Source organism: Lagopus muta, chromosome 12 (assembly GCF_023343835.1).
Source record: "Lagopus muta isolate bLagMut1 chromosome 12, bLagMut1 primary, whole genome shotgun sequence".
NCBI classification, from domain to species: Eukaryota; Metazoa; Chordata; class Aves; order Galliformes; family Phasianidae; genus Lagopus; species Lagopus muta.
Window position 1 is genome coordinate 8,748,235 of NC_064444.1, and position 24,822 is coordinate 8,773,056.

Here is a 24,822-nt window from a genome sequence, read left to right on the forward strand (position 1 = left end):
GGCATTTCTTAGGTTCTACATCTGATTCTGTCTAATAGAAGACCAGGTTCTCATCTTTATTGAATTGCCAATACAGTATAAAACTATAATGCAATGCAATTAATGTTTTTTCTCTACTTTTAGGAAGTAATAGTCACACAAAACAGCTTGTTTGACGACATAATACGCGAAAATGAAATTAAACCTTTGAGTTAGTTGCTTCTTGGCCAGCATAAGTGAAGACTGAGAGGTAAAGATGTAAATAAGAGAGAGAGAAACAATTTTCAGTGCTATAATGGGAAGCTTTTATAGTTCTCACTATAAACAGTTAAAGTACTAGAATTTAATGTCTGACATTTTCCAATAACAAAGATCAGCATCTTTCTTTTAGCTCACTAAAAATAAAATTATTGGTTTATTAAATAAGTTGTCAAATGGCTTGTTATCTGTGTAATAGGATGTGATTCTCACTGTGGCGTGACAATGCCGTATCTAAGCTGCTGGCATCATAATGTGTGAAGGAGGGTCTTACTGCAGGATGTTTTAGAGAAGTACTGAAAAACTTAAGGTATGCATCATCGTGTGATTTGCAGCATAAAAGGTAATAATAGCATTTAACTATAAGCAATTAGAGTTGACAATTCGGGAGATACGTTTGTACTGCTTTTTTGGGGGATTAAGTAGTTACATAGCAAAAAAAAAGGCTCTCCTTCCTGTAAAATAATCTAAAGTGAATTAATTCTTCAATATATTTTTTCTGTATTCCAGCAGCTTCTGTAAACGTGACAGGATGTTCATACAGTCTTTGTTCTCTTGGGTTCTTGTTAAGTTTGGTAATACTGAATGAATCAGTAAAAATGCAGAATGATTCTATGCTGGATGAAAACAGCTCTTCAGAACTGATGGAAGTACAAGCGTCCTTAAGTGGCTACTGGCCACTAACATTGTAGTGGTGGAGAAGGTTCCAAACTAAACTTGCTCTTGTTCTTGCAAAAGCAAATTATACATTGTATAATATATAAATGTATAAGCAAATTGTACTTCGATGCATTTACTAAGCTTTTAGATTTTTGTTTGTTCTTAAAAAACAAGCAGCTTTTCAACAGACCTTAAAGCCCTCACAGCAGTAATATCAATATGGGAGGAAATACAGTTGGAAGACACAACACTCAGAAGTTAAAATGAATGAAATATTCCCTAGTTCCTTGGCTTTGCAACCTTGATGCAAGCTCTGCTCCACTAAGGGTTTCTGAGCCAGGCTCATTAAAGCAGTCTATAAATTGCTATTTGCAGTGATACAAAGTGTCCTTTCTGACACACAGCTTTTTGTAGTTGATTGCTTATATTGATGCTAATTTCTGTGAGACAAGTAATTCTTTCTGACTGGTTTTCATATTAATTCGTTCTTAATGCTTGTATTTTTATCTGTGTGGTGAATTTGAGTGCCATATATAAAGAGAATGAGACAGACTGTAATTTAGTGTAGTTGATTGCAGCTGTGAGCATTGTCTACTATCTGCCTTTGTATGCTATTAGTTCAATATCGTTGTTGTTTACTGGAGTGCAGAAAGGAGAATGGACCACTACTGCTATCCAACAGTTACTATGAATCCATTAAGTTGTTCTGACTTACGGTAAAAAAACATGTAACAATTTTCCCAAAATCTTACTGTTTTAAAAACCTGCCTGATTCTCAAAGCATACAGAGAATCACTCTTTAAGGGGCAGATGATGACTGTTCAGGTCAGGGGAACTTTGTGGGTGATGATGTACTAACCAGTCCACCTCCTGGAAAGCAACTTTAACATGGAGATACCAGTAAGATGTCTGTAGTAGTGAGGTTTTAGTTTTGCTTTATAAAACTATTCTGTTGTTGAATGGCAGGGAGATGGTGCATGATTTTCTGGCTTTTAGACTGCGACAGCTGGCAAGCAGATTGATGTGCCATTTCAGGCTGTGACCTTTATGACAAAGAGCTCTTGCTAGCCATTTGTTAGATCACAAAAGATAAAATGAGCCCATGTTCAGTGAGTATATACTGATATTGTATGTGTCAAGCTTTATCTCCACTGTCACAAAGTTGTAAATCTGCATTTGAAAACTGAACAAACACTGAATTAAGGAAAATAGTCCCCTCCTCTCTACCTGTTCTGTTTTCTTCCTTTTAAATTGAGGTATTTTCTTTCTCCCTTTTGCATCTATTGTTATAGAAATCTTCAGCTGTGTTTATCTAAAATGTCAAATTTAGAAGAAAGCAGAAACTAGGATGAAAGTAATACAACAAATTTCACACAAGTCAGTCATTTATTTGTTGCTTGCCTGAGATTATTTCTGGGCTACTGTCTTAAGCAGAACGATTACAGAGAGCATATATGCACAGACAAAGGGATAGGAAGATGCAACTTAGTGATTTGGAGGCTTTGATTCTTTTTAAAGAGGCATAGGATGAAGGAAGTAAATATACTAAATACAGGTTGATACAGTATATACAGTTATTAACAACGTAAAATTGCTGTTTGGTTACTTGTCATTACATTTGTCTTTCTCATCAGCATACTACTTCATTCACATGAGAAAAGTGAGACGTTTTCAGCATGGCTTCCTAAAGAAAAGACTTAGGGAATTGCTCCACCAGTCCTCTTCAACATTTGAAGCTACTTGTATTGAGCAACTGCATCTCAAACATACTGTAATTCTACAAGTAAGTGGCTGTAGATAGAGACCCACACAAGTGCTTCTGTAATAGCATTCAGCTTTTAGATGCAGCAGTCACACACCTACACAGCTGCTCATGGGCCTTCGCTGTTTTTTGTCCATCTAAGTATGGACTGAAGGCAGCAGGAGTGTGTGGGGAAGGAGAGTGACTAAGATTTTTAACCTAGAAACTTGGGAAGCTGCCTGGAGCTGTAGCTATCAAGGGAACAAGAAGGCTGTATGTTGGTGGATGTGTTGTAGAGGAGTGCCAGAGACAAGAGTACTGACAAGTCTGTTGAAGAAAGCAGGCAAATGCCGTGGAGAAACCGCGAGGTACTGCACATGGCTGCTTAAAGCTTGGGTAAGTTCTGAAGACTGTTCTTCTGATACAAAGAGGGTGCCACTGCTGCAACAGTACTGGGAATTTGGAGAAGTTAAAAGCTGGAGAATGCAAAGAATGCAGAAAGCAGACATGTATAAGACCAGCTTTCATTGGTTCCGTTGTTTGTGGAACAGCTCCTTCTTGCCAATAGGTTGATTATTTTCATTCAAGGAGTGTTAAATCTATTACATTATGGAAAATACCATAAAAAGTAAATATAATTCATATTCTCAACCAAAGGATGTCCCATTTCTTCTGAAAAGATTCTTCTCATCAGAGCTGAAATGCACTGTGTTGTCAGGGCAGGAGGCCAGTGCTTGTAGCCTGCCATCTTTCTTGGACGCGTATAAAAAGGCATGGTTTGTCTGGTATTCTTCACCAGCACGGAACAGGACGTATATAGCAGGACCTGTAGATGCAGTGTTTCTGGTGTTCTTGTTTTTCTTTAATGAAATATGTTAATGCAGTCTGATTTTTTTTTTTATAATGCATGATGGTTTGCACTGCTGTAAACAAGCCCTCATTTTTATCATGTCAGTATGAATTTTAAATCTATGTACTCTCCTTTTTTTTATATTTTCACTTCTTTGAATGTTTGAATAAGACTTAAAACATATTAAGTGGCTGCACTGTTAACCGAGCCAGCCAACTAAACCATGCACTTATGCATATGTAGTGGCTGCTATTAAGCTAATTGATTGTGTTTGAATTTATGGTATTATGTCCTCTGATTGCAGGGAAGTATGACTAAGGCTGTGCGCAGTCTCCCAAGTATGAGCCAATTAACTGCTTTGGCCAGGAATGCCAAAAGCAGAAATATGTAAGAGAAGTGGAAGATGAAGCTATAAAAGAAATAAGATACATAAATGGTGTATTAATCATAAGTACTTAGACATATGTTGTCTGTCTAAAGTAGCACGTTCACAAAGTGGCTGTTGTGACTAGAACTTTTCAGGGTCTGTCCCAAGTTACATTTGTGCAGCATGGTGAATAGCTGCATTTGCAATGAATAAGAAGAATGTAAAAAATGTTAAATAGTGCTTTATGGCAGATTGAGAATGAGAAATGACCCACAAACCTGCAGAATAGTGTTAGCGAAAAATAGTTGCGTCCAGCAGTCAAAGGTAGCCGCTGAGCTACACCGCCTTCTGTCCACCAGAAGATGGTGCCCTAGAATACATTCGGTAATTGCAATTTTTAAAAGCAGTGATTTCTGAATGAGTATTTAAAAACAAACAAAAACCAACAAAACCATGCCATGCTACGGTCCTAAAAACAAAACAGCACAGCCTTTGTGATGCTTGTACCTTCATTCAAATCCTGAAGTAGTGTAAAAATAGTTGCATGGTCTGCTGCTTTCAGTGAAGTGGCTATCTAGATCTAAAGTATTTTGGAGAACTAGAATGACCTCAGTTGACTTTAATTCCAAATAATCACCAAAATATTAATGCACATTCATATCCAGACTTTATATTCTGAAAAGCTTGCTTATGATTAAATTCATCACAACACAAATGAACATACAGGACTCAAGCAAGATAAAGCAATATAAAACACAATACAGCTAGAACTTGAATACAAAATAAAAGCTCCAAATCAAACTATTCCTCTTCATATTTTTTATATAAATTTCACAAGTATTTCTTTTTAAATCAGGCTTTGGAACAGAGGGAGGAACAGGGATAATAGTGATATTCTTTACCAAGAAACAGATCAATTTTATAAATGGAGATCAGAAAAGTAAACCCAAGTAGCACTAAGTGTTATTTACCTGTGGATTTCAAAGTATAATTTTGTTGTTTTCTTGATAAGGGAGAGAAAGAAGAAAAATGCAAAAATAATAATAATAATAATAAACTCCCTGCTCAGGAAGTTCACCAGATTCTGAAATCTGCAGATTCTCTGCTTTGTTGCAGCTCAGGGAGACAGAATCCCCAGCAGACCATTAATTTTCCCTGCCTGCTGGCTTGGCCAGGGTTTTGCTGAAGGCACTGGCAATTAGAAGAAACAGGAGTGTGCTGCCTGTGAGGCCCAGCCGGCCAATATTCACAGATCAATAACTCCACCTGGCTTTTTTGCTCCCTCTAAATCTCACACAAAGGAGTTTATTTAGCAGAAGCAGCTGGCTTTCCTTCATATCTGATGTGCTGATATAACTTAACAGTAGACACAAGGATTGCCACAACAAATTACAAAGTTAAGTTCTCCTCTTTTAATATTCCATGACAGCTCTTATGTTCTGAGTTGCACAAGTCTTTTTTGCAATATAAACATTTTATTTCAGGTTGTTAAAATTAAACACGTATTTAAAACAAATTGGGGAGAAAAACTTGTCACACTGTAATTGCCAATCATTTTTTCTTTTATACAGCAGTAAGGAGTATGGTAGGAGCACTTATTACAACAACAGCAGCTCTAACTCTATGCGTCTTGTTTGCACAGCACTGCACATATGGTCCTCTGTGAGAAACACAGCGCTGCTCGAGTGCATTGTGTACCTTGCAAACATATTTATCTCACCCATGTGGACTACATCTGTGGCTGCAGCACGGATAAGCACTGTGTTCATTACGTGTGTGACAGGAGGATGATTTGCTGGAGAGCAGGCCTGCAGTAGTGACAGTGCTGTGCAGGAACACCCCTGGCCCTGGGCTGCAGCAGACCTGACTGGGCCTTGCTTTGAGGAGTTACTTATCCAACGTAAGCTTTCAACAGTGAACGTGAGTGGTGCGTATCATTTGATCCAAACTGCTTGCTAAAAAGGGCTATTTCCTCTGATACCCCAGCCTCTCTCAGAACCCAGTGTGCTTTCCCATGAGTTAATACCAAAGAAAGCACGTGCTTGAACTGCTGAGGTACCAAATGTGCACTGAGGAGTTTGCTGCCTGCTGGCAGCATTGTGCTGTGCTGCCTGGCACTGGCTGGCTGGAGCTCAGCACAGAGCCGCCAGGACCACAGCCCGTGCCTCAGCCTCACAGTTCTGCAGTCCACACAGCCACTCGGAATGTTTCCCTGCGTGAGCACACAGGTGCAGGCCCTATGCCCTGCTCAGTTAATTGAGAAGTGAAAAACAAAAACTCCTGCAACAGTATCCATCAGCTTATTGTATAAGGCTCCAATGGTCCAAGCTGCCACACAGCAGGAAGGAGAGCCTGGCTTCCAGGTGGGCTGCATTAGCACACATACGCTGACTTATGAGTGGTGTCCTCCGTACCCCAAGGTCTGCTTTTCAGGACCGGTTCTGCTTAGTTTGTTGGCTTGCAGGATTTATTTATTTATTTATTGCCTGCTACCCTGCACACACAGGTTGCCCATCAGTCGTCCCCCACAGCAGGGGAGGGTTCTGAGTACACAGTTGCATTCAATGTTTAATTAGGAGCGCTAGCAGGACAACGCGTCCCTGGCACGGACAGAGCACCTGCAGCCCTGACCTGCGGCCGTTCCCGGGTGCAGGGTGCTCAGTTTCAGTGTTTTCGTTTCTGTGAGAACCGTACGTAAGTAACTGCTGCTGCAGAGCGGCTCTCTGCCGTGCCGCCCCCGCCCGGGGGTCTCACACAGGTGGGGCCGCCCCGCGCCCGAGCGGCGCGGCGGGAAGTTCCACATCCAGCTGCAGTCAGCGACGAGAGCGGGAAACCGGGTGCACGCGACCCCAGCTGGGCACGGCGCTCCCGCGCGCGGCGGCTCGAACCCCGGCGGCCGTTAAACCGCCGCTCTCCTGACAGAGCCCGCCGGGGCACGGCTCCTCCGGGCGCGCTCCGCCCGCCGAGCGCCGGCGCGGGGACTCCCCTCGGTCCGGCTCCGCGCCCTGGACGCGGTGACAGCCCCGGTCCTCCGTGAGCAGCCGCGGCCCCGAGCAACTGGAGGGGAGGTTGCCGGCCCCGCGGCAGAGCAGCGCCGCGGCCGCCCTCTCCCTGACTGACTCGGTGAAAATCATTGTTTGGCTCCGGCATTAACTACATTCCAGCGGGACGCAGCGCCCAGTCTCCTTCCTCGCATTCCTGCCCTACACAAAGGAGTCCCTGCCTCGCCGAGCCCTGCGCTCCGCTCGCCGCGCCGCGAAGCCCCTCCGGAGCGGCCTCCGCCTTCACCCCCCGCCCGGGGGTGCGGGCCGGGCCGGGAACCCGCTGCGGGTCGGCCGGCCGGGGGCGGCGGGGGCAGGGAGCCGCCGAGCGCAAATTCCTCCGCGCGGCGCGCCATTGACTGGACCGAGCAACTTATTTAAGGCTGGAAAGTGACACAGGGGCTCCTCGTCTCCGCTCGCCGCTTTCCGCCGGGCAGCGCGGCCGTACCGAGGCGAGCGCCGCGGCGTGGGGATGCCGCCGGGGTGTGCGCGTGCCGCAGCCGGGCCGCTGTGCGGGGAGGGAGCCGCGTCCCGCTGATAGCACCGCTGGTGCGCCGCGGGAAGGAACTTTTGGGGTGATTTTTTTTTTTTTTTTAATTTTTTTTTTTTTTTTTTTTTTCTCCCTTTCCTACTGCGGACTGTGTTTTCATAGAGCGATTCCCAACCTACCCCGGGCCGCCGGGCACAGGCCGAGCATGGAGAAGTACGAGGAGAACATGGCACTGAAGGCCACCAAGTTCATGGAGGACCTGTCCCTCTACGAGCCCTGCCCGGACGCTCCCTATGGCCGGGGTGGTCGCCGGGACCTAACGCTACACGCCGATCTGGAGGAGACCAAGCGGGTCATCGCCGCCCACATGACGGCGGAGCAGCGGGGCCGGAAGATGAACGGCACCGCCGCGCCGCCGCCGCCGCCCGCCGAAGCCTTCTCCGCCGCCGCCCCCTGCGGCAAAGCTGCCCCGCTCCGCGCCGCCAACGGGCGCCCCACCGCCGAGCCGCCGTGCTGCGAGGAGGGGCTGTGCACCCGCTCCGAGGTGGCGCTGCCCTGCTACAGCGGCTTCCCCGACAAGGGCAAGCGCTACTCGGCCGAGGGCTACCGCTACGCCGCGGGCAGCGCCTACGAGAGCGGCTACGTGGCCAAGGGTGGCGGGCGGGCTCCCGGCGGCCCGGACGCCAAGTACGGCAACGCCAGCCCCCGGGCCAGCCTGGCCGCCCCGCCGGGTCCGGGCCCCGGCGCCGAGCACGGCAAGTTCTCCAGCCCGCGCTCCAGCCTAGGCGGTGCGGCCGCGCCGCCCTACGAGAAGTTCTCCAGTCCCCGCTCCAGCTTGGTGGTGCCCGGCCAGGAGAAGTACGGCAGCCCCCGCGGCAGCCTGGTGCAGTACGACGGGGCCGCTCTCAGCCCTCGCTCCAGCTACGCCAGCACGGCCAGCGACACCAGCAAGCACTCTAGCCCCCGCGCCAGCCTCACTAGCTACGACGGTGGCAGCAAACCTAGCAGCAACCGCACCAGCGGCATCAGCATGGGCTATGACCAGCGGCACGCCAGCCCCCGCTCCAGCACCGCCAGCCAGTACTCGTGCACCACCAGCCCGCGCTCCAGCTACTCGGACTCCAGGTACGGGCCGCCGGGCGGCGCCGAGCTGGACGGGACGACTGCCGCCGGGCTCGCCGTGGCCAGCCCCCGCTCCAGCCTCTGCAGTCCTGAGGGCCGCGGCGGGCCGGGCGCCGCCGTGGTTAGCCCCCGCTCCAGCATCTCCAGCCAGAGCTCGCGGAGTTCCCGCGGCTCCATGAGCGCTTACCCCGAGCTGCAGCTGCCCTCGCCCCGCTCCTCCTTGCTTGGTCCCGGCCCGCAGGAGGACTGCGCCGCGCCCGAGCTGGGGGACGTCTACCGCAAGGTCCGTGCCCAGTCTCCGCAGCGGCACGACCCGCAGCACCCGGCCGCTGCGCCCGACGCCGCGCCCCCCTACGCTTACAGTCCCACCAAGGGCTCCGCTTCGGCGCCCAAGTTCAAGCTGCCGTATCAGGTGACGCCGTGCCGGGACAGCGGCCCCAGCCAGGCGGAGAGGCGGCTGGAGGCACTGACACTGGAGCTGGAGAAGGAGCTGGAGATGCACATGAAGAAGGAGTACTTCGGTGAGTGACTCGCCGCAGGGGCAGGGTGCAGTGCCCGGTCAGGCGGCTCGAGATGGTGAAGGTGTGGGGCCTGCAGGCAGCCGAGGGCTTTGGTATTAGAGAAGGGTGCATGATGTCCAGGGCTGCTCTGAACCAGTTATCTGCTGAAACCTCTGGTTATCGCAGGAGAAAGCCAGCTTGCAGCAGGTACTAACATTCTTACTGGTGACACCAGTGTTTGCACCTTACTTCCCAACTGATGCTTTGTCTCTGTTCTGTGTAGCTTGTCAGGATCTGTGATGCCTTCCCTTCCTGGGGCTGGTAGGAGACTTGTCTGAGGCATTATAGAAGCTGTTTGTGCTGTTGGAGTTCATAGTGATTTATGTTTTTGTCTTTGTCAGTAAGGCTCAGTGTTCCTGAGGTTGTGTCATTTGTGATTGTACTTTCAGGTCATGTACTACGTTCTGATGCTTGTGGACAGCTTGACTGTTAAGGTAGTTCTCAGTGTCTCATTCAGAGATGTCCTAGGCCACAGTGCTCCTGGAAGCCCCAGTGTTGTCATGTGGCCTCATGGGGCTTGCACTGTGCTGAGTCGGGCAGGGGCTTGGTGTCGCTTGTGGGCTGTGCGAGGGAGGATGGAAGAGACCTCCTTGTCTTTGCTAAGGCTGTCAGCCTGTTGGCAATATCCTGAATGTCTTTGTTCTTTATAGAACAGAAGTAATTTCTTTATGCACGTGAATATGCTTTGTAGTCACACCAAAGTTCAGATAGATCTCCTTTGTCTTTTATTTCGTACTGAGTAGAAAAGGCCAGAATGCCTTTGAAAGATAATCCTGGAGCCTGCTCATCTGAGGCGCTGGGGACCAATGAGCTGGGTGGTAGCTGAGCTGAGTGGTAGCCGGGCTGGGCATCCCTGGTGGCAGGTGGCTTGTTCCCTGCTTACTGTGGGGATGAGGGTTCTGCATGGAGGAGCTTGCGGGAGAGAAGGGACAGCGAGGCCCAGGCAGATGAGGGGCTTGGGGTGAGGCAGCCCCCAGCAGTGGCCCTGTGCGTCGGGGCTGTGGAGTCTGTGGCCTTCTGAGGCAACCTCTGTGCCTTTCTGCACTGGCTGCGTGCAAAGGGAGAGACTTTCTGGTAGTGTGTGGTCTGACCGATAGAAGCGTTGCTTGGGACAGAGACACATATTACCTTGGTCCTTGACTTAAATGCTGAAGATTCAAGCTGCTTTCAGTGTTAACATTAGCGTGCCCTGAGCAAAAGAGAGGAAGTACAGGACTTCGTGCGGTGCTTGTAGTGAGACAGACCTGCGCTGATCAGATGAGGTAGCTGAGCGAGTGGTGCCCTTTCCTGCAAGGAAAACCTTTCAGTGTCATGCACCTGGTGTGGGGTTCAGATGATTGCTGGAACATCACCAGCTGAGGTTGTTAATGGTTCAGGTGTGAGTATCTGCAGAAGCAGGACTGTGGAGGGAGGTAGTTAACATGCTAAGAAATGTTATCTTCAAAATAGCAGTGTCCAGAGCTGAGAGCTGAAATATGCTTAGAGTAAGAAACGTAACTTATTGCTATCCTGCACTCTGAGAGGTTTCTCCCGTGGCCAGAAGAGCTGGGTGTGATCAGGGGCTCCAGGAGCAGCCGCAGGAATGGGTGTTGTGGATAGTTCCTTCTTATTTGTAAGAGCTTACTCGTTGTGTCAGTGTTTGCATGTGTAGGAACGTGTTGCAGCAAGCCCTAAGCTCTGGCAGATGTGTCCTATGTCAGATTAGGAGGGAGTTTGTGCCTTTCTGTCTAGGGAACATAAGTGCCAGCTGCCCTGTGTGTGTGTTGTTGCGGTGGTAGAGAGAAGCACTACTGTGTCTTGCATCCTAGCAGATGAAATCAGGAAAACATGGTTACTGTAAAAGAAGGCTGATTTCTAAATCAAGGTTTTAACAAGTCCTGGTGGGCCTTGGTCCTGCATGTCTGCTTCACTCATGGGGTAAATGCTGAGCTTTGGCTGAATGAGCATGTGAGGGGCAAGTCTGGTATGACTGCAAACAAATATGTCAGAGACAAGGAGAAAGAACCAGCGAGGGAAAAGTCCACTTATTGACAGATAATTTTATAAATAATCCACTCGGATGTATTGGAGAAGGTCTTAATAAAAGGAGGCCAGCAGAAATGTTTTGATTTGCATTGTGATTTGTGCATATTTGTATCTGACACACTCTAAAGGCAATTGCGGAGTGTCCTGTGATACCGATGGAGAAAATAAATGTTAAGCTAATTGTCTAACAGCAGATGGTTTAATACTCCTTAATTGGATAAGCTCCATTGCCCTATGAGTAAAAGTTCATATGGTGACTATAATTTTGCTGCGTTCTCTGCATTTTCCCCGCCTCCAGGAAAGGAAACAGTAATCTCTATTTTGTCCATTCAGTATGAGGGCTAATCTATGTGGTACTGCTGTCTTCATGCCACTTGTTTTTGTCCACATATGACTTTGAAGATGTGAACAGTGAGTTACTTTGAGGTCAGGTGACTAACTAGTCCTGTTAGGTGGAAGGATACTGTGTATTTGTACTGCTTGCTGGGTCAGAGTGTTCCACTAGCCATGCTTATACTGGCAGTCTGGCTGCATTTCAGAAGCCCGTAGCACGGAGCAGATAATAAATGATGAAGCTCCTGTTGATGCCCCTGATATTTCCCTTTTCCTGAATGAGAAGGGCAAGGCAGCACTTCTAGATCAAGTGTCTGCACCAAGTTAGAAGGTAGATGTGTCAGTAGAAGGACCCAAAGAGAAGGAACAGAGCTAGTCCTTTGGTAATGCTGCCCAGACAGTGCTGCCCCACCGAGCTGGTTTTGACCCTGGGGGCTACCTACCACCTAGAGAGGGTGAACAGGAATTACCTTGGAGCCCTGCAGGCATTCAGGGACCTGCTGAAGTGGCTTCATGTGACTGAGGCATGTTCAGGGCCTGAGCCCTGGAGAGGCCTTGGGGGAGCTAGCAGACCCTGCAGGCTGGGGGGCTAGCAGCTGCTCTGAGCACTGCTGTGCTGAGAGCTTTGCTTTGCCTTGCTGTTTTCCCTTCTCCATCCTCCCCTTTCTTCCAGCAGACTTCAGTGCATCTGTTCCATGAAGGAAAATGTCATTCCACAGTTGGTTTAATCTGACTGAAAGTGGCAATGCTACAAGAAGTTCCATATGCCTTCCCTACTCCTGCTTGCACAGCTGAGAAGTAGCACCTTACCACATCCAAGTGCTCCTGCCAGCACACTGCAGCCACATGTGCTCACCGATCTTAGAGAAGACAGTGCTTGCAAAAAAGGGAGAAGGGGAGGGCTGTTCTGGGCTGGGTCCGTGAACTGCTCTGATTCTCCCTTGTCAGTGAGATGGCTGGCTCTGACCCAAGGGAGAGGGTGTGCGTGGAGGGCACTGGAGGATGAGACTGCTCCTTTGGTGGCAGCCTACAGCTGGGTAAGACTATGAGCTTTTGTGCTCTTATAGCTGTACCCACTTTCTCTGCAGCCTCTTCCCAAACCATTTCAACTTTGTCTGCTGACTTCCCATATGTCCCCTCTCAAGGCAGTGACAGTTCAGGGGTGCAGCTACTTCAGTGTTGCCTTGAAGTAGTCTCTGTTTTGTCTTGCAGTGTGCCAAAGTGGAGCACTTCTGCTATCAGCTCTGCCCACAGTCAATTCATGGCTGGAGAAATGGAGTGTCTCCTGGAGTACAGTACAGTCCTTGATGCATGTCTGTCCTGGACAAAGCGCTGCTTTTCTGGCAGGGCTGCAAATATATGATATCAAGTGAATCTGAAGCAGTAACAGAGGAAGAAATAAAGGAATGTGCATGGTATCAGCAAGCTTTACTATTAGCTTATTTTGGGGGGCTGTGTTCAACAGCCTGAAAAGGTTCGAGTCCTGCCAAGACAGTGGTACCTGGGGCTGTGGCACGGTATCACATGGAGATGCTTCCAGGCTGGAAGTAGGTGTCCTGCTTGCTTACTTGGAAGCAGAAACGTCCTCCAACTCTAAACAAAATTAGCAGCTATGGTAATAATTGTGTGGTAGATGTTTGATTTTGGTTGTGTTTTTCAGTGATTTTTTCACCATGTAGATCCTGTCTCTGGAAGTGGATTTTGTTCCACACTCTACAATGGTGTGGGTATTTCTGTTTTGACCTGTTATCTCTTTCTGTTAACCTCACCATGTTGTTTTAGCTTACTCTCAGTCTAGGCTAGTTTGTGGCTGCACAGTGAGGCAGAGGAGCACAAGGAGGTGGCCAGATGCATCATATCTCTTCCAACTGGAATATTTCGCATCATCTGAAACTTTATTTCTTGCATATCTCTAACATTACACTTATGTATTCCACAAAACTTTTAAGAGAAGTCCTATGACTCATTAAGGAGGAGGAGGGGGAAAAAAAAACTGGAAAAAACCAACAGCGTAGCATAGCCCAAACACTCATTTAATGCTCAACTGAGAACTACTGAACCTATAAAACGTGTAGAGACTTACACTGGGAGACTGAAAAGGGCATAAGGACTTATTGCTATTGACACCTGTTTCCAAATTTGTGATCCTGGAAGAGTTCCTCTGAGCAGGTTTTGCACAAAGGCTTGTAGGCAGTTGGGTTTAAACCTCTGCGTTGCTCAGGTTGTTGTGGTGTGCGTGCTCTGACAAGTTCAGCTCAGCTGTATTGGCCAGCATGGCCGTGAGTCCTGGCTCTATTCACCGCTGAGATGGGGGCAACAACTGCAACTGCTGCATGGCTTGAAAGAGTAGGTCTCATGGAGCTGACATGGTTGTTGTAGGAAAGGCTTTGGCACCTGTGTGAAATCCTGAGAGAGTGGGCTGTGAGGTGCTGCGTGGCAGTTCTGGCTTGGTTATTTAAGCACATGGCTTAGAGAACTCCCGTGTGCGATGTACCCAGCGGTGATGAACTCCTCTTAGGAGAAGATTGTTCCCTCACACTTGGCAAAGCAGAGGTAGCACCTCCAGTCCCTCTTTGTGCTGAGTGTGGCTGCTCACCCTGCTGAGATCCATGCTGCAGGAGTTGGTCTGGTGCAGGGTCTGCTTGGTAGCATGCAGGGTATGTGCTGCAGGTGTGCTCAGAGTTTCCCTTATAATTAATTTTTAGGAGTTGAGTTACCTACAGGTGCCTCCAGGTCAGGATAGCCTGGGTTGGTCACCCAGAACTTGGTTCATAAGAAAGCTAAAGTTGGCTTGATTGTGGCTTCTAGCACTGACTTTTGAGGAGTTAGTAGTGAAGATGAGCAAATTCTAGGGAAGGAAGTCAGATAGCTTTGAACAGGGCTATGATGTGGTTGGAGAAAACACAAATACTTAAGACTCTATTTGAGGGAAGATGATGAATTCTAATGCAGTTTATTGCAGACAGCAGCACTCCTATTGATGAAGTTTATTGTGAGGGTCAAAATGTACATTCACAAATATCAAGAGAAGTGTGGGGAAAGAAGCACTGAAATGTAAAGAATAATTATGTGTATTGTTACAGAATCCCAAGAAGGGGATGAAGTGAACAATCATGAGGCATTTGATAGGTTACTAAAGGTCATGCCTGAGTAGATACCATTGCTCTTTTATGAGTTTGTCCTAACAAGATGTGTGTCAGTTCAAAACATATTTAGTCTCTGTGAGAAGTAGACAGCTATTGTGGAAGAACTGCTGGCGATTCTCAGATATTTTTCTGGCCATCCAAACATTTGGTTAATTGGTGAACAGTTTCACTTACAATGCCACAGAACTTCTGGAAAGTGAAAACAAGATGCTTTCTCCCTTTTAATGTAGCCACTTGAAAAAGAAAATATTTTCTAAGTTAAAATAAAGAGAAAAGAAAAGCCATTCCTAAATGCAGTTTGACAGTTGTGCAGATTTAGATGCTTTTGCATTGCTCCAGCTCACTTGGATCATATTTCATGTGGTCCATGGAGACATGGAGACCTTGTGGCCTCTCCCAGGCATGGGAAATACCATTTCACTCTGGCAGTCATTGCCTAAACCTTTCTCCTGTGCTGCAGCCTTGTCCCTAGGCACGTGCTTTGCAGAGAACTGGGTTCCCATGAGCGAAGCTCCTGAGGTGGAAGGTCACCGGTTCTGCTGCACTTTCTCCATCTCCCTGAATGTTACCTCAGTACCCGTGGTCCCAATTCACAGAGTTGCAAGAAACATTGAGAAAGGCCAGTACTGAATGTAGGTTGCTGGCAGGGTCATTGTGAGGTGTTGTTGGACTTGAAACATAGGGCTGGGAAACTGTTTGCATAAATCCCAAATTAATCTGTAGGTCTTCTGAGGTGCGTCTTTGAGTGCAGAACCCAGGTGCAGTCTTTGCATTTGCATTGCAGTACATGTATAGAAAGGGGTTTTGGTGGGGATAGGTATGATTTTTTAAAAAAAAAAAAAAAAAAGAATTAAATGTAATCATGTGCTGACCTAACACTCGGGTATAGTTGGGGGGAAAATCCTCAGTCAAAGGAAGAGTTTTAATTAATGGATTATAATGCTGTAGGTTTGTTTTTTTTTTTTTTGTTTTTTTTTTTTGTTTTTTTTTGCCACAGTTATGTGAAAATTCTCTGTAATTGGTTTGCTGCCCATTTTTAATCAAAGCCATATTTCTCAGATCAAAACACTCAATGGAAAACAGAGCTGTACAACAATCAAGTGCATTGGAGTCCAGATTTTGATCTGGTTTGAAAAATAAGCAAGTAATTTTCTCAAGTGTAGGTCAGTAGCTGGTATTCTTAGAAAGCATGTTGGCTTGTTGTACCTGTTCCGGGCTGGAGCAGGCCTGGGCCTCTGGGCTGCACGACTGCAAAGCAGCAGCACTTCACATCAAGTGGTGGTGCTTGCTGCAGTTGAAACCTGCTGTGGATCAGTGCAGAGATCAGTGGTTTAACTTCCAGGGGGGAAAAAAAAAAAGGTACCTTAACGCACCTGATTTTCCTTAGTGCTATTGTGTAACAGGACAAATCCCCATGGACAGCGTAGGATGGTGCTGCCTGGCTGCATATGAGATGATGCAGAGAACAAGTCCTGATGGGTGATAAGAAAAGGCACTCTAAGCATCCTCGTGCCCTTCAGTCCAGTTGTCCTGTGTCAGCTGCTGGGGTGGATGGGAGTTTCCAGCAGAACATCACACCTTCCATTTTCCTGTGTATATGTTTCTATTGCAGCTGGTCATCCTCAGTGCTAATTTGAATCCTTGCACCAGCTCTGTATTTTGGCAAATGGTCTGTGAAGCATTTGAGGGTTTTCAGTGGCACTTAAGGGTTGTAGTTTTATCGTGAACATTTGAGACAACATGGAAATAGTACTAAATGTGAAGTTTACAGTCACATGGGAACACTATGAAAAGGTGAAAAATTAACAATTAAATCACAGAATCACAGAATTGTAGGGGTTGGAAGGGACCTCCAGAGATCATCGAGTCCAACCCCCTGCTAAAGCAGGTTCCCTACAGCAGGTCGCACAGGTCGGCATCCAGGCAGGTCTTGAACATCTCCAGAGAAGGAGACTCCACCACCTCCCTGGGCAGCCTGTTCCAGTGCTCCGTCACCTCACTGTAAAGAAGTTCTTGCGCATGTTTGTGTGGAACTTCCTATGCTCCAGTTTCTGGCCATTTCCCCTTGTCCTGTCTCCAATGTTTAATGGAAAAACAGATGCCACATTAGTTGCACTTGACAGGGATCCTACATGGAATTTCACTTAACAGAGCATTCTCTGCTCTCAAAATCCACACAACTTTGCAAGTTACTAACTTTTTATTTAAAAAAATGTAATGCTTATCTGTTAACGCCACAGGGCTGTGTCTGACCTGTATCTGACAGCTTGGAGTTATCTCTGGCTGTTCTTAGTTACGCTGTGGAGGTCCACAGAATAAGTAAATCCTTATCTGTTTTACCTTTCCCGTGTTTCCCTGCCTGTCCTGTCCAGCTTTTTCTGCACCTTTCAGGGCATATCTGTGGAGTAGAATCATAGAATGATTTGGGTTAGAAGGGGCCCTTAAAGTCACTGAGTTCCAGCCCCCTGTTATAGGCAGAGACATAGACCAGGTTGCCCACAGCTCCATCCAGCCCCCCTGGGATTGGGCACTCAGTCTTTCTGGGCAACCTGTTCCAGTGTCTCACCACCCTAACAGTAAAGAATCTCTTCCTAATATCTAGTTTAAATCTACCCTCTTCTGGTTTAAAACCATTTTCTCTCATCCTGTCACTACATGCACTTATAAAAAGTCCCTCCCCAGCTTTCCTGAAGGCCCCCTGAAAGGCCAGTATAAAGTCTCTGGAGCTTTCTCTTCTCCAGGCTGAGAGCCCTGACTCTATTAGCCTATCCATGTAGGGGAGGTGCTCCAGCTCTCCAGTCAACTTCATAGCCCTCCTCTGGACTGTTCCAACAACTTGATGTCCTTCTTTTGTTGGGGGCCCCAGAACTGGATGCAGTACTCCAGGTGGGGTCTCATGAGAGCAGAGTAGAGGGGCAAAGTATATGACTACTTTGTACTTTCATTGTAAAAGCTATATGCAATCTTTCCTGAGAAGTTGGTATCTTGTCCAACGGGCAACAAAATTCTGGAAGTTATAATGTAAGTAAACATGATCAGCTAGAGTTAATGGTATGAAAGAGGACTATAATGCTCTCTTAAGTCATGCTGACCTCTTTCGGCTTGTACAAAATTGGCTATGGGCACAGGATCCCCAAATTGCTCTGTGCACTTCAAGGAGATGGCTTTATTGAAGAAGAACGTGAATCCTAAAAAACCTGGAGGCTGTACCCTTGAGTTGGGTAACAGCAGCTCCTCCAGGTGTTGGCGTGTGGGCAGTTGGAAAGTTGATTAATGCTTCTCCTCTGTCCACCTGTGATCCGCATTGCTCCACACCCTCTCCATGCTTCCATGGTTGAAGTTTGCCCCCCTGTATCTTACCAAAACACAAGGATTCTTTTAGCAGAGCTCCAGTGGGTGGATCGTGTTCACACAGTGCTGACTTGGCTGTGCCTCTGTGGAGGAGAAATTTGGTTTCTGTCCATTAAAGGATTTCTTGCCAAGTCAAGACTTTGCCAGGACTCCTATTTCCATCCAGTGCTTTCATGTGATATTTTTTCCGCTTTCCAGCAAAGTGTTCTGCGTACTTGGCTTTTCCTCTCCATTGTTTTCTTTTGCACAGAACACCTTGCTTAATGGTACAAAGACTTAAAACTGAAGAGAATGTACAGAGTGGAGGAATATGTATGAATATGATGTACGTGACAGTCATTGGGCTCTAGTTTGTATGTGATTGTATGGAGCCACCTGATGCTGTACGGACTGTGAATGAAATACTGGGGCTTCAGGTGCTATTGACCTTTCTTCCTTTGGTTGCAATTTTGGCAGCAAAATAGACCTAGCCACTGATAATTAGTTTTTCCTGAAATTGTGGAAGCTGTTAGGTGTGGATTCAAATGCTATTTCACAAACAATTGGAGAAAAGCTCCTCATTTTGATCTGGAAGGAGAATCTCTTAAGTACTGTTTTTGTACTAGAGTTCAGGGGAAGATTATTCCTGTGCAAGGCCTGTGAGAGTGGCATAATGCTTCTTAGCAATGATGAGCAATACTTTCAACATGGGTCACTGCCCAACTGAGAGGAGAAAAATCAAATCCACTGCATGTTTGGTGCTTGTCAGGGCTTGGAGTTTTGTATGATTGCTGCACTGGGAGGGTACAAAGCAAGATTTGCCCCTTGCTGTAATTTCTGTCAGGGTGGAGGCATGGCAATGCACTCATCAAGTCCGATGTAGTCCTACAACTTTAGAGAGCCATTGTACCCTCTCTCTTTGTGCTGGAAAGATACAGAAGTGGTAAGTTACCATTTGGAAAAAAATGATATAAAAAAACTCACAATGTACAACACCTTCTAGATTTACCATCTAGACATGGGAGAAAAGAGAAGAGAGAGTTTTGGCTGAAACAGCCTTACATGGTGTACAAGAGCAAACTGACATTACTCTTTTGGGAAAATCCTTCCCCAGCCAGTGTTCCACACCTGGGAGGAATTCAGGCTGGTGAAGAACTGGCTCAGAAAGAGGTAATCCCCAGAGGCTAATTTGCATTTGTTCACAAAGAAAAGACTTTGAAGACACTCCAAGCACAGACTTGAAAGTCAGCTTCCTGGTGAGCCAAGTGTGTGAAGCTCGCTGCTGCTGCTGCTGCTCCCACCTTGCAGGGGGCTTCGCCTGACTTCCTTTCCTTGGGGGAGGGGGGACAGAGCAGTTTGGACCTGTCTGGCCGTAGTGCTGACCTGCTCTGGCTGGCCACCCCTGCCCTGCTTGTGCCCACCTAATTTATTTCTGAAGTTTATGTAAGACAAAGAAGAGAAAACATCCTAACTCCTGAGACTGAGGCCAAGATTTGGACTCTGCAGGCAGAACTTTGAAATTACTGGGCATTTTACTTGGGTAAAGACTGGCAGAATTGGGAAGTCCAGTGGTACATTATTGAAGGGTCAGAGAAGGGGTGAGTCACAAGGTCTGGGGGGGAAGTAGAGTTTTTTTTTGGTTTTCTGACAAAGTACCCCATGAATAATGAGTATTTTGGCTTAGAGCTTTTCATTTCCAAATAGGTCAGTCCCCACACAGCATACCGTGAAGGGAATTTCTAACCCTGCTCTGCAAGTGGGAAAATGAGCTGAAGAGCTGCTGAGGCTGCTTTGCCCGAGTCGAGGCAGAATAGGGATCTTGCAAACCCAATTGCCCCATTCACCTGAGTGCTGTGTCATGCCTGGGGACTCCCAGTATGGGGCTGAATCCCTCTTCTATCAGTGGTACTGGTGAAAAGGGAGGCCCTGGGCCACTGCTGAGGCACCCAGCTGTGCACTGAAAGCTGTGTCTGAAGTCACATGTCAGGCTAACAACTAATACAGGTTATGGTTTTTTCCTTTTTCCCTGGAAGTGTTTCTTTCTCTGAGTCTTCCAGCCCATGCACTTGGGCAAGGATGATGCGTATCAGCTAGCTGGTCCTGGTAGTCACAGTTCCTTTCTGCTCTCTTCTGATCTTTTGGATGGGTGTTGATGATATCTTCATTCCCTTAACTTGCAAATACAAGGCTTGTAGTAGCTAGGACTATGGGCTATGCAAGGAGGTAGCTGCTCCAGTCCCTTAAGGTTGCCATTATGTTTGCTGTGATATTTAAAGCCAAAGAGTGATAGGCGGGCAGCAGTAAGAAATAGCTTTTTAGAGGGTGAGTCACTCTGGGAGTGCCCACTGCACCAGGGCAACTCACCAGCATGTGGATATGGAGACTTAATATTTAAAATGCAAGGAAGGCTTTGATTCAAAGGAGAGAAAGTTGCTGAGAACTTTGGCAAATATGCAGCAATGATAGCTTAAAGTTTTGAGAAAGCTGTTATTTCGCCTTTACTTACGAAGCTTATACCTGTGCATTTGCCCCATCCTGCATTTTCTAGGCTTTTGCTGTAGCAAAGCATTGTTTGCTCATCCAGAGCTGCTAGCAAGCTGCAAGTAGCTGAAAACACTTTGTGTTCATTTTGAACTGTTTTCAGTCTGAGTTCAGAGCCTAATTATGGAGGGACACGTTAGACCATAAGCTATATTTTGCTATATTCATCTTAAACTAGATTAGGACTGTGTGCAGCTAAGCTGCAGTGAAATCAGTGAGAATCTTTAATTTGAGGAGCATAAGCAACAGCTAGGACTAGGATATGCTACTTTTGCAGAGTTAGTTCTCCTCATATCATTTCCTTCTTTAGCATTGCTGTTCTGAACAAGGTCGTAACCAGGCAAAAACTATCTCCAATAGGCCTGCAAGCAATTTGTTAATCCAATTTTTGTAATATGCTTGATGCTTATTCCAAACTTGAAGTTGATTTAACAGTGTAAGGGTTGTCTTGGGGTTCGAAGTTAGAGTTAAGAGTGGCTCCAGAGTCAAGTGTGCCTGTTTCATAACAAATAGTTCCATGTTTGTTTTCATTCTGCAGCTCAGGGCTTGGGCACTGATTCTTCAGCCTAGGGAGAAAAAAAAAGGTGGGATAAGGCTGTTATGTTCTTTGCAGGCTGGAGTGTAGAATTGAACAGAGAGCAGTCCACATGATGATCCTAAATAGGCACTGAGTGTTTCAAGTAGCATGATGGTAGTTATTTGTTGTTTCCTCCAGGGGCCCCTGGGTCAGGTCATCTAAGAAATAATAGTAAATAGTTCTCTGGGAAGTGCTGTACAGGAAAAGGTGCTGAAGAAATCATTGGCTGGGGTGCACTCAGTATTTCAGGTTTGAGGTAAAGGTTCTTTGCCTGTCAATAGGTGTTTGATCTGTTTCAGAGGGTAGTGGATGGAGATATCTGCCAGGATTTAAAGCTAGTATTGTAGAGGAACCTACTTTTTTTTTTTCTAAATAAGTTGCTTATCCTAACTCTCATGTGGCATCCCATACATTTGAAACTTGTCAGTTGGTGCAAAGAAACAGGGGAAAAGATATGTGTTCAGCCTGTATTCATTCTGCCAGAGACTTGTACAAGCCATTGCCTTAGCACAAGCCATTGTCACCACTGCAAGACACGAGCTGGGGCTCCCATTAGATGAAAACCAATTGGGAGTAACTGTGCAGTTTGCTTCATTTTTCTTGTTTTGCTTGAGGTGACATCTCTCTTCTGGGCTGTTGTGGGAGACAACTAGAGGAGATGTTTTGTGCCTGGTGCTAGGTTGAGCAGAATCCACTTAATGGAGGCTAAACAATGATTCCTTCTATAAACTGGACAAATAGCTCATCTCCAAAAAGGATAAAATCCTTCATCTTGCAAAAGTACCAGTTGGAGAAGCAGAGATTGTGTAGTCACTAGCTTGGTAATGACTGTGCTGTGCTCTGCCCTTACAAAAAGGGCACACACAGTGGGGAGATTCTTCATTAAGTAAAAGCTAACCTTATTTCCATGGTTGTAATTACAGAAGAGGCTGGATTCATATGGAAACAAAGGCTTCATTAATTAATTAATAAAATAAAAAATAAAACCCAAATACACTAATTATTTTTGCTAGTTTTCAGAAGAATTTTTGTGGATTTTTTTTTAAAAGAGAATCACAGAATCACAGAATTGTAGGGGTTGGAAGGGACCTCCAGAGATCATGGAGTCCAACCCCCCAGCATTTAGAAATGTCTCTCTTAGAGGATACAGTAAAAGGAAAGGTTCCCAAAAGACTTCTCTGAAATTAAGGAAATAGTTGCACTCATTTGTGCTGCAGCGATTCAGCAAGTAAGAAATAAAATCCCAACTGTGTGATTTACGCACTGATCATGAATGTTTTGATTAAAGGTCAGACTCAGAAATGCATTTATGCTTGTTTGGAAGCCTGAAGAGAAACCACCGGGGATGAGATCTCTAAGTAGAAGCTGGATATAGAAATATTCTTGTAGCTCTTATATTGCCCATTTCGTTTTGTTGTTGTGAATTTAGCATTAGGAGAAGTTTTACTAGAAGATTAATGTCCTGCCCCGTGTAGCACGTACAGCAGAGGAAGGCATTTGTGTAGGCTGTCCTGACTTAGCATATCAGTGAAAGGAGTTAAAAAATAGGTAGGAAGAAGAGAAAAGGGTGTCCAGGAAAGCTAATTGATTTTTCAAGGATTTTTTCAGTCTTGGCCTTCTCCAAGCTCAAGAATGGTCTGTTCTGTCATGTGGGCAGACTCTTGAAGAAGAAGCGGCAGGAGGATCACGTCTGATCAAGGAGCTCCTAACTAAGAAATGAAAAGGCAATATATAAGAGTGGGAAGCAGGGATAGGAGACCTGGAAGGAATAAAAACTATCTCGGCTCATCTGGTATTGAATCTGGTGAAAGGTGTAATGGTCAGCAAGAAAGGCTTCTGCAGGTTGGTAGAGGTAATGAAGGTTGGGGCAACAAAGACAGTGAAGGTTCTTCTTGTCTTATGGGGAGCAGCTGAGGAAACTGGGATTGTTTAGTCTGGAGAAGAGATGGCTCAGGAGGGACCTTATTTCTCTCCACAAACACCTGGAAGTGGTTGTCGTGAGGTGAGAGGTCAGCCTCTTTTCCCAAGTAACTAGTGATACGAAGAGAAGTACAGTGGCCTTAAGTTGCACTGGGAGAGGTTCAAGTTGGATATTAGGAAATATTTCTTCGCGGAAAGAGTGTTGAGATATTGGAACAGACTGATGGGGGAGGTGATGGAGTCACCATTTCTGGAGATGTTCAACAAAACAGTAGATGTGGCATTGAGGGATGTGGTTTAAGGGATGTGCTGATGATGAGTTAATAGTTGTACTAGATCTTAATGGTCTTTTCCAACCTTAATGATTCTGTGAACCAAAAGAAAGTGTAGGGAAAATGTGGGCCTACTGATTTTATACTGGGATGGCCTTCTGTGATGAAGGGAGTAGGTGAATAAAAGGAGAGCGGTGTTGATCTAAAGTTCAGAATGTTTCATACTATCATCTGTGACACCTTATGGGTAAACTGATGAAGTACAGACTAGGTAAGTAGACTATGAAATAGGCTAAAACTGTTCAGCTTCTGGGCTCAAAGGGCTCTGACCAGCACCATGAGGTTAGGCAGGAGGCCAGCCATTAGTGGTGCTCCTCAGCAATTTATCCTGTGCTAATACTGTGTACTGTCGTTAGTGCCCTGGGTGATGGGTCCCTATCAAGTTTGCAGTTTGTACAAAACCAGAAGGAGTGCTTGGTAGACTGTATGGATGTGTTGCCATTCAGTGGGACCTTTACAGACTGAAAAAGGAGGCCAACAGAGAAATTCCATAAAGTTTGGTATGGAGAAATGTGAAGTCCTGTATGCAGAGCAACAATCCTGTACATTGGCACAGGCTGGGGGCCCACTGACTGGAAAGCAGCTTTGTAGAAAGGCTATCTGGCATCCTACTGGACAATGAGTGACACGTGAGCAAGCATGCTCCCTGGTGGCAAAGATGGCAACAGCATCCTGAGCTGGTGTTCATTTCCTGCCATGTTGGATCACGGGAATACTGAAGCTGAGTGCATGCCCTGCGCATCCATCTGGGGAGCCAGGTGCCCTCATACTCTGTCTACACAGCGTGTGTCCCTAGTGTCTAGGCGGTTCTCATGATAGCTGTGTCTAAATGGGAGATCCCAGATCCACTCGGTGTTCTCAGTCGTGGGTGTCTGCTCTGGCTGTGGCTTGGTGCTATAGCGGGTTGGGAGCAAGTTGCGTCCACGTGGTCTTGGCTGGAAGAGGCAGTAGCTCACAGCCAGTGTCAGGTGGAAGGTCTGGCAGCTGGGATGTGAGCGTGTTGGGGCACTGCAGTCTTATCCCATCTTTTCAACAGTAGCTATGGTACCCAACTCTTAGGTGGACCTTTCAAAATTTAAAAGGCTACAGATACATACCATAATGATTATAATCAGTTGTGAATTATCTTTTGTTGCTCTTGTCACAGTCCTGAACTACTGCTTTAGTAAGTAGGGAAATACTTGGTACTGAGGTTGCGCGTGGGGTTTCCACTGTGCTCTGTCATGATGAACAGGCAGCTCAACTGGGGTGGAAGAGGTTACCTCTCTTTATGGCTTCTCTGAATTTTGCTGAGTATTTTAATTAAAACCAGATAAAGGAAAATTTTTCACACAGTTTCCAATTTGTAGTGATTTCACCTGCTGCTGAAAATTTTATCTAGACATAATGTTGAAGGCATGATGTAAGAAGGAATGAATGTTCCTTTTAGTTGCGATATGAATAGAGGCTTCTCATGTCAATTAAGTGTTGACTTGATAATTATGAGAGGATAACACATTTCTGTTATTTTTCAGCTGGTCCTCTAAGACATAAATTTGCTAACATTTCAC

General features: G+C 46.3%; 1 protein-coding gene across 4 annotated transcripts in view; it reads left to right on the top strand.

Annotated features, from left to right (window-relative positions):
- Positions 1-6,027: 6,027 nt before the first annotated feature.
- LOC125699270 (WT1 interacting protein) overlaps positions 6,028-24,822 on the top strand; it is a 77,014-nt gene continuing 58,219 nt past the window's right edge. For 2 of the 4 annotated variants that reach the window (XM_048958649.1, XM_048958652.1), the window contains exon 1: positions 6,562-9,029. In XM_048958649.1, the coding sequence (XP_048814606.1) occupies positions 7,592-9,029 (1,438 nt within the window). In that variant the 5' untranslated portion in view covers positions 6,562-7,591. The other 2 variants (XM_048958650.1, XM_048958651.1) reach the window with 2 other exon arrangements.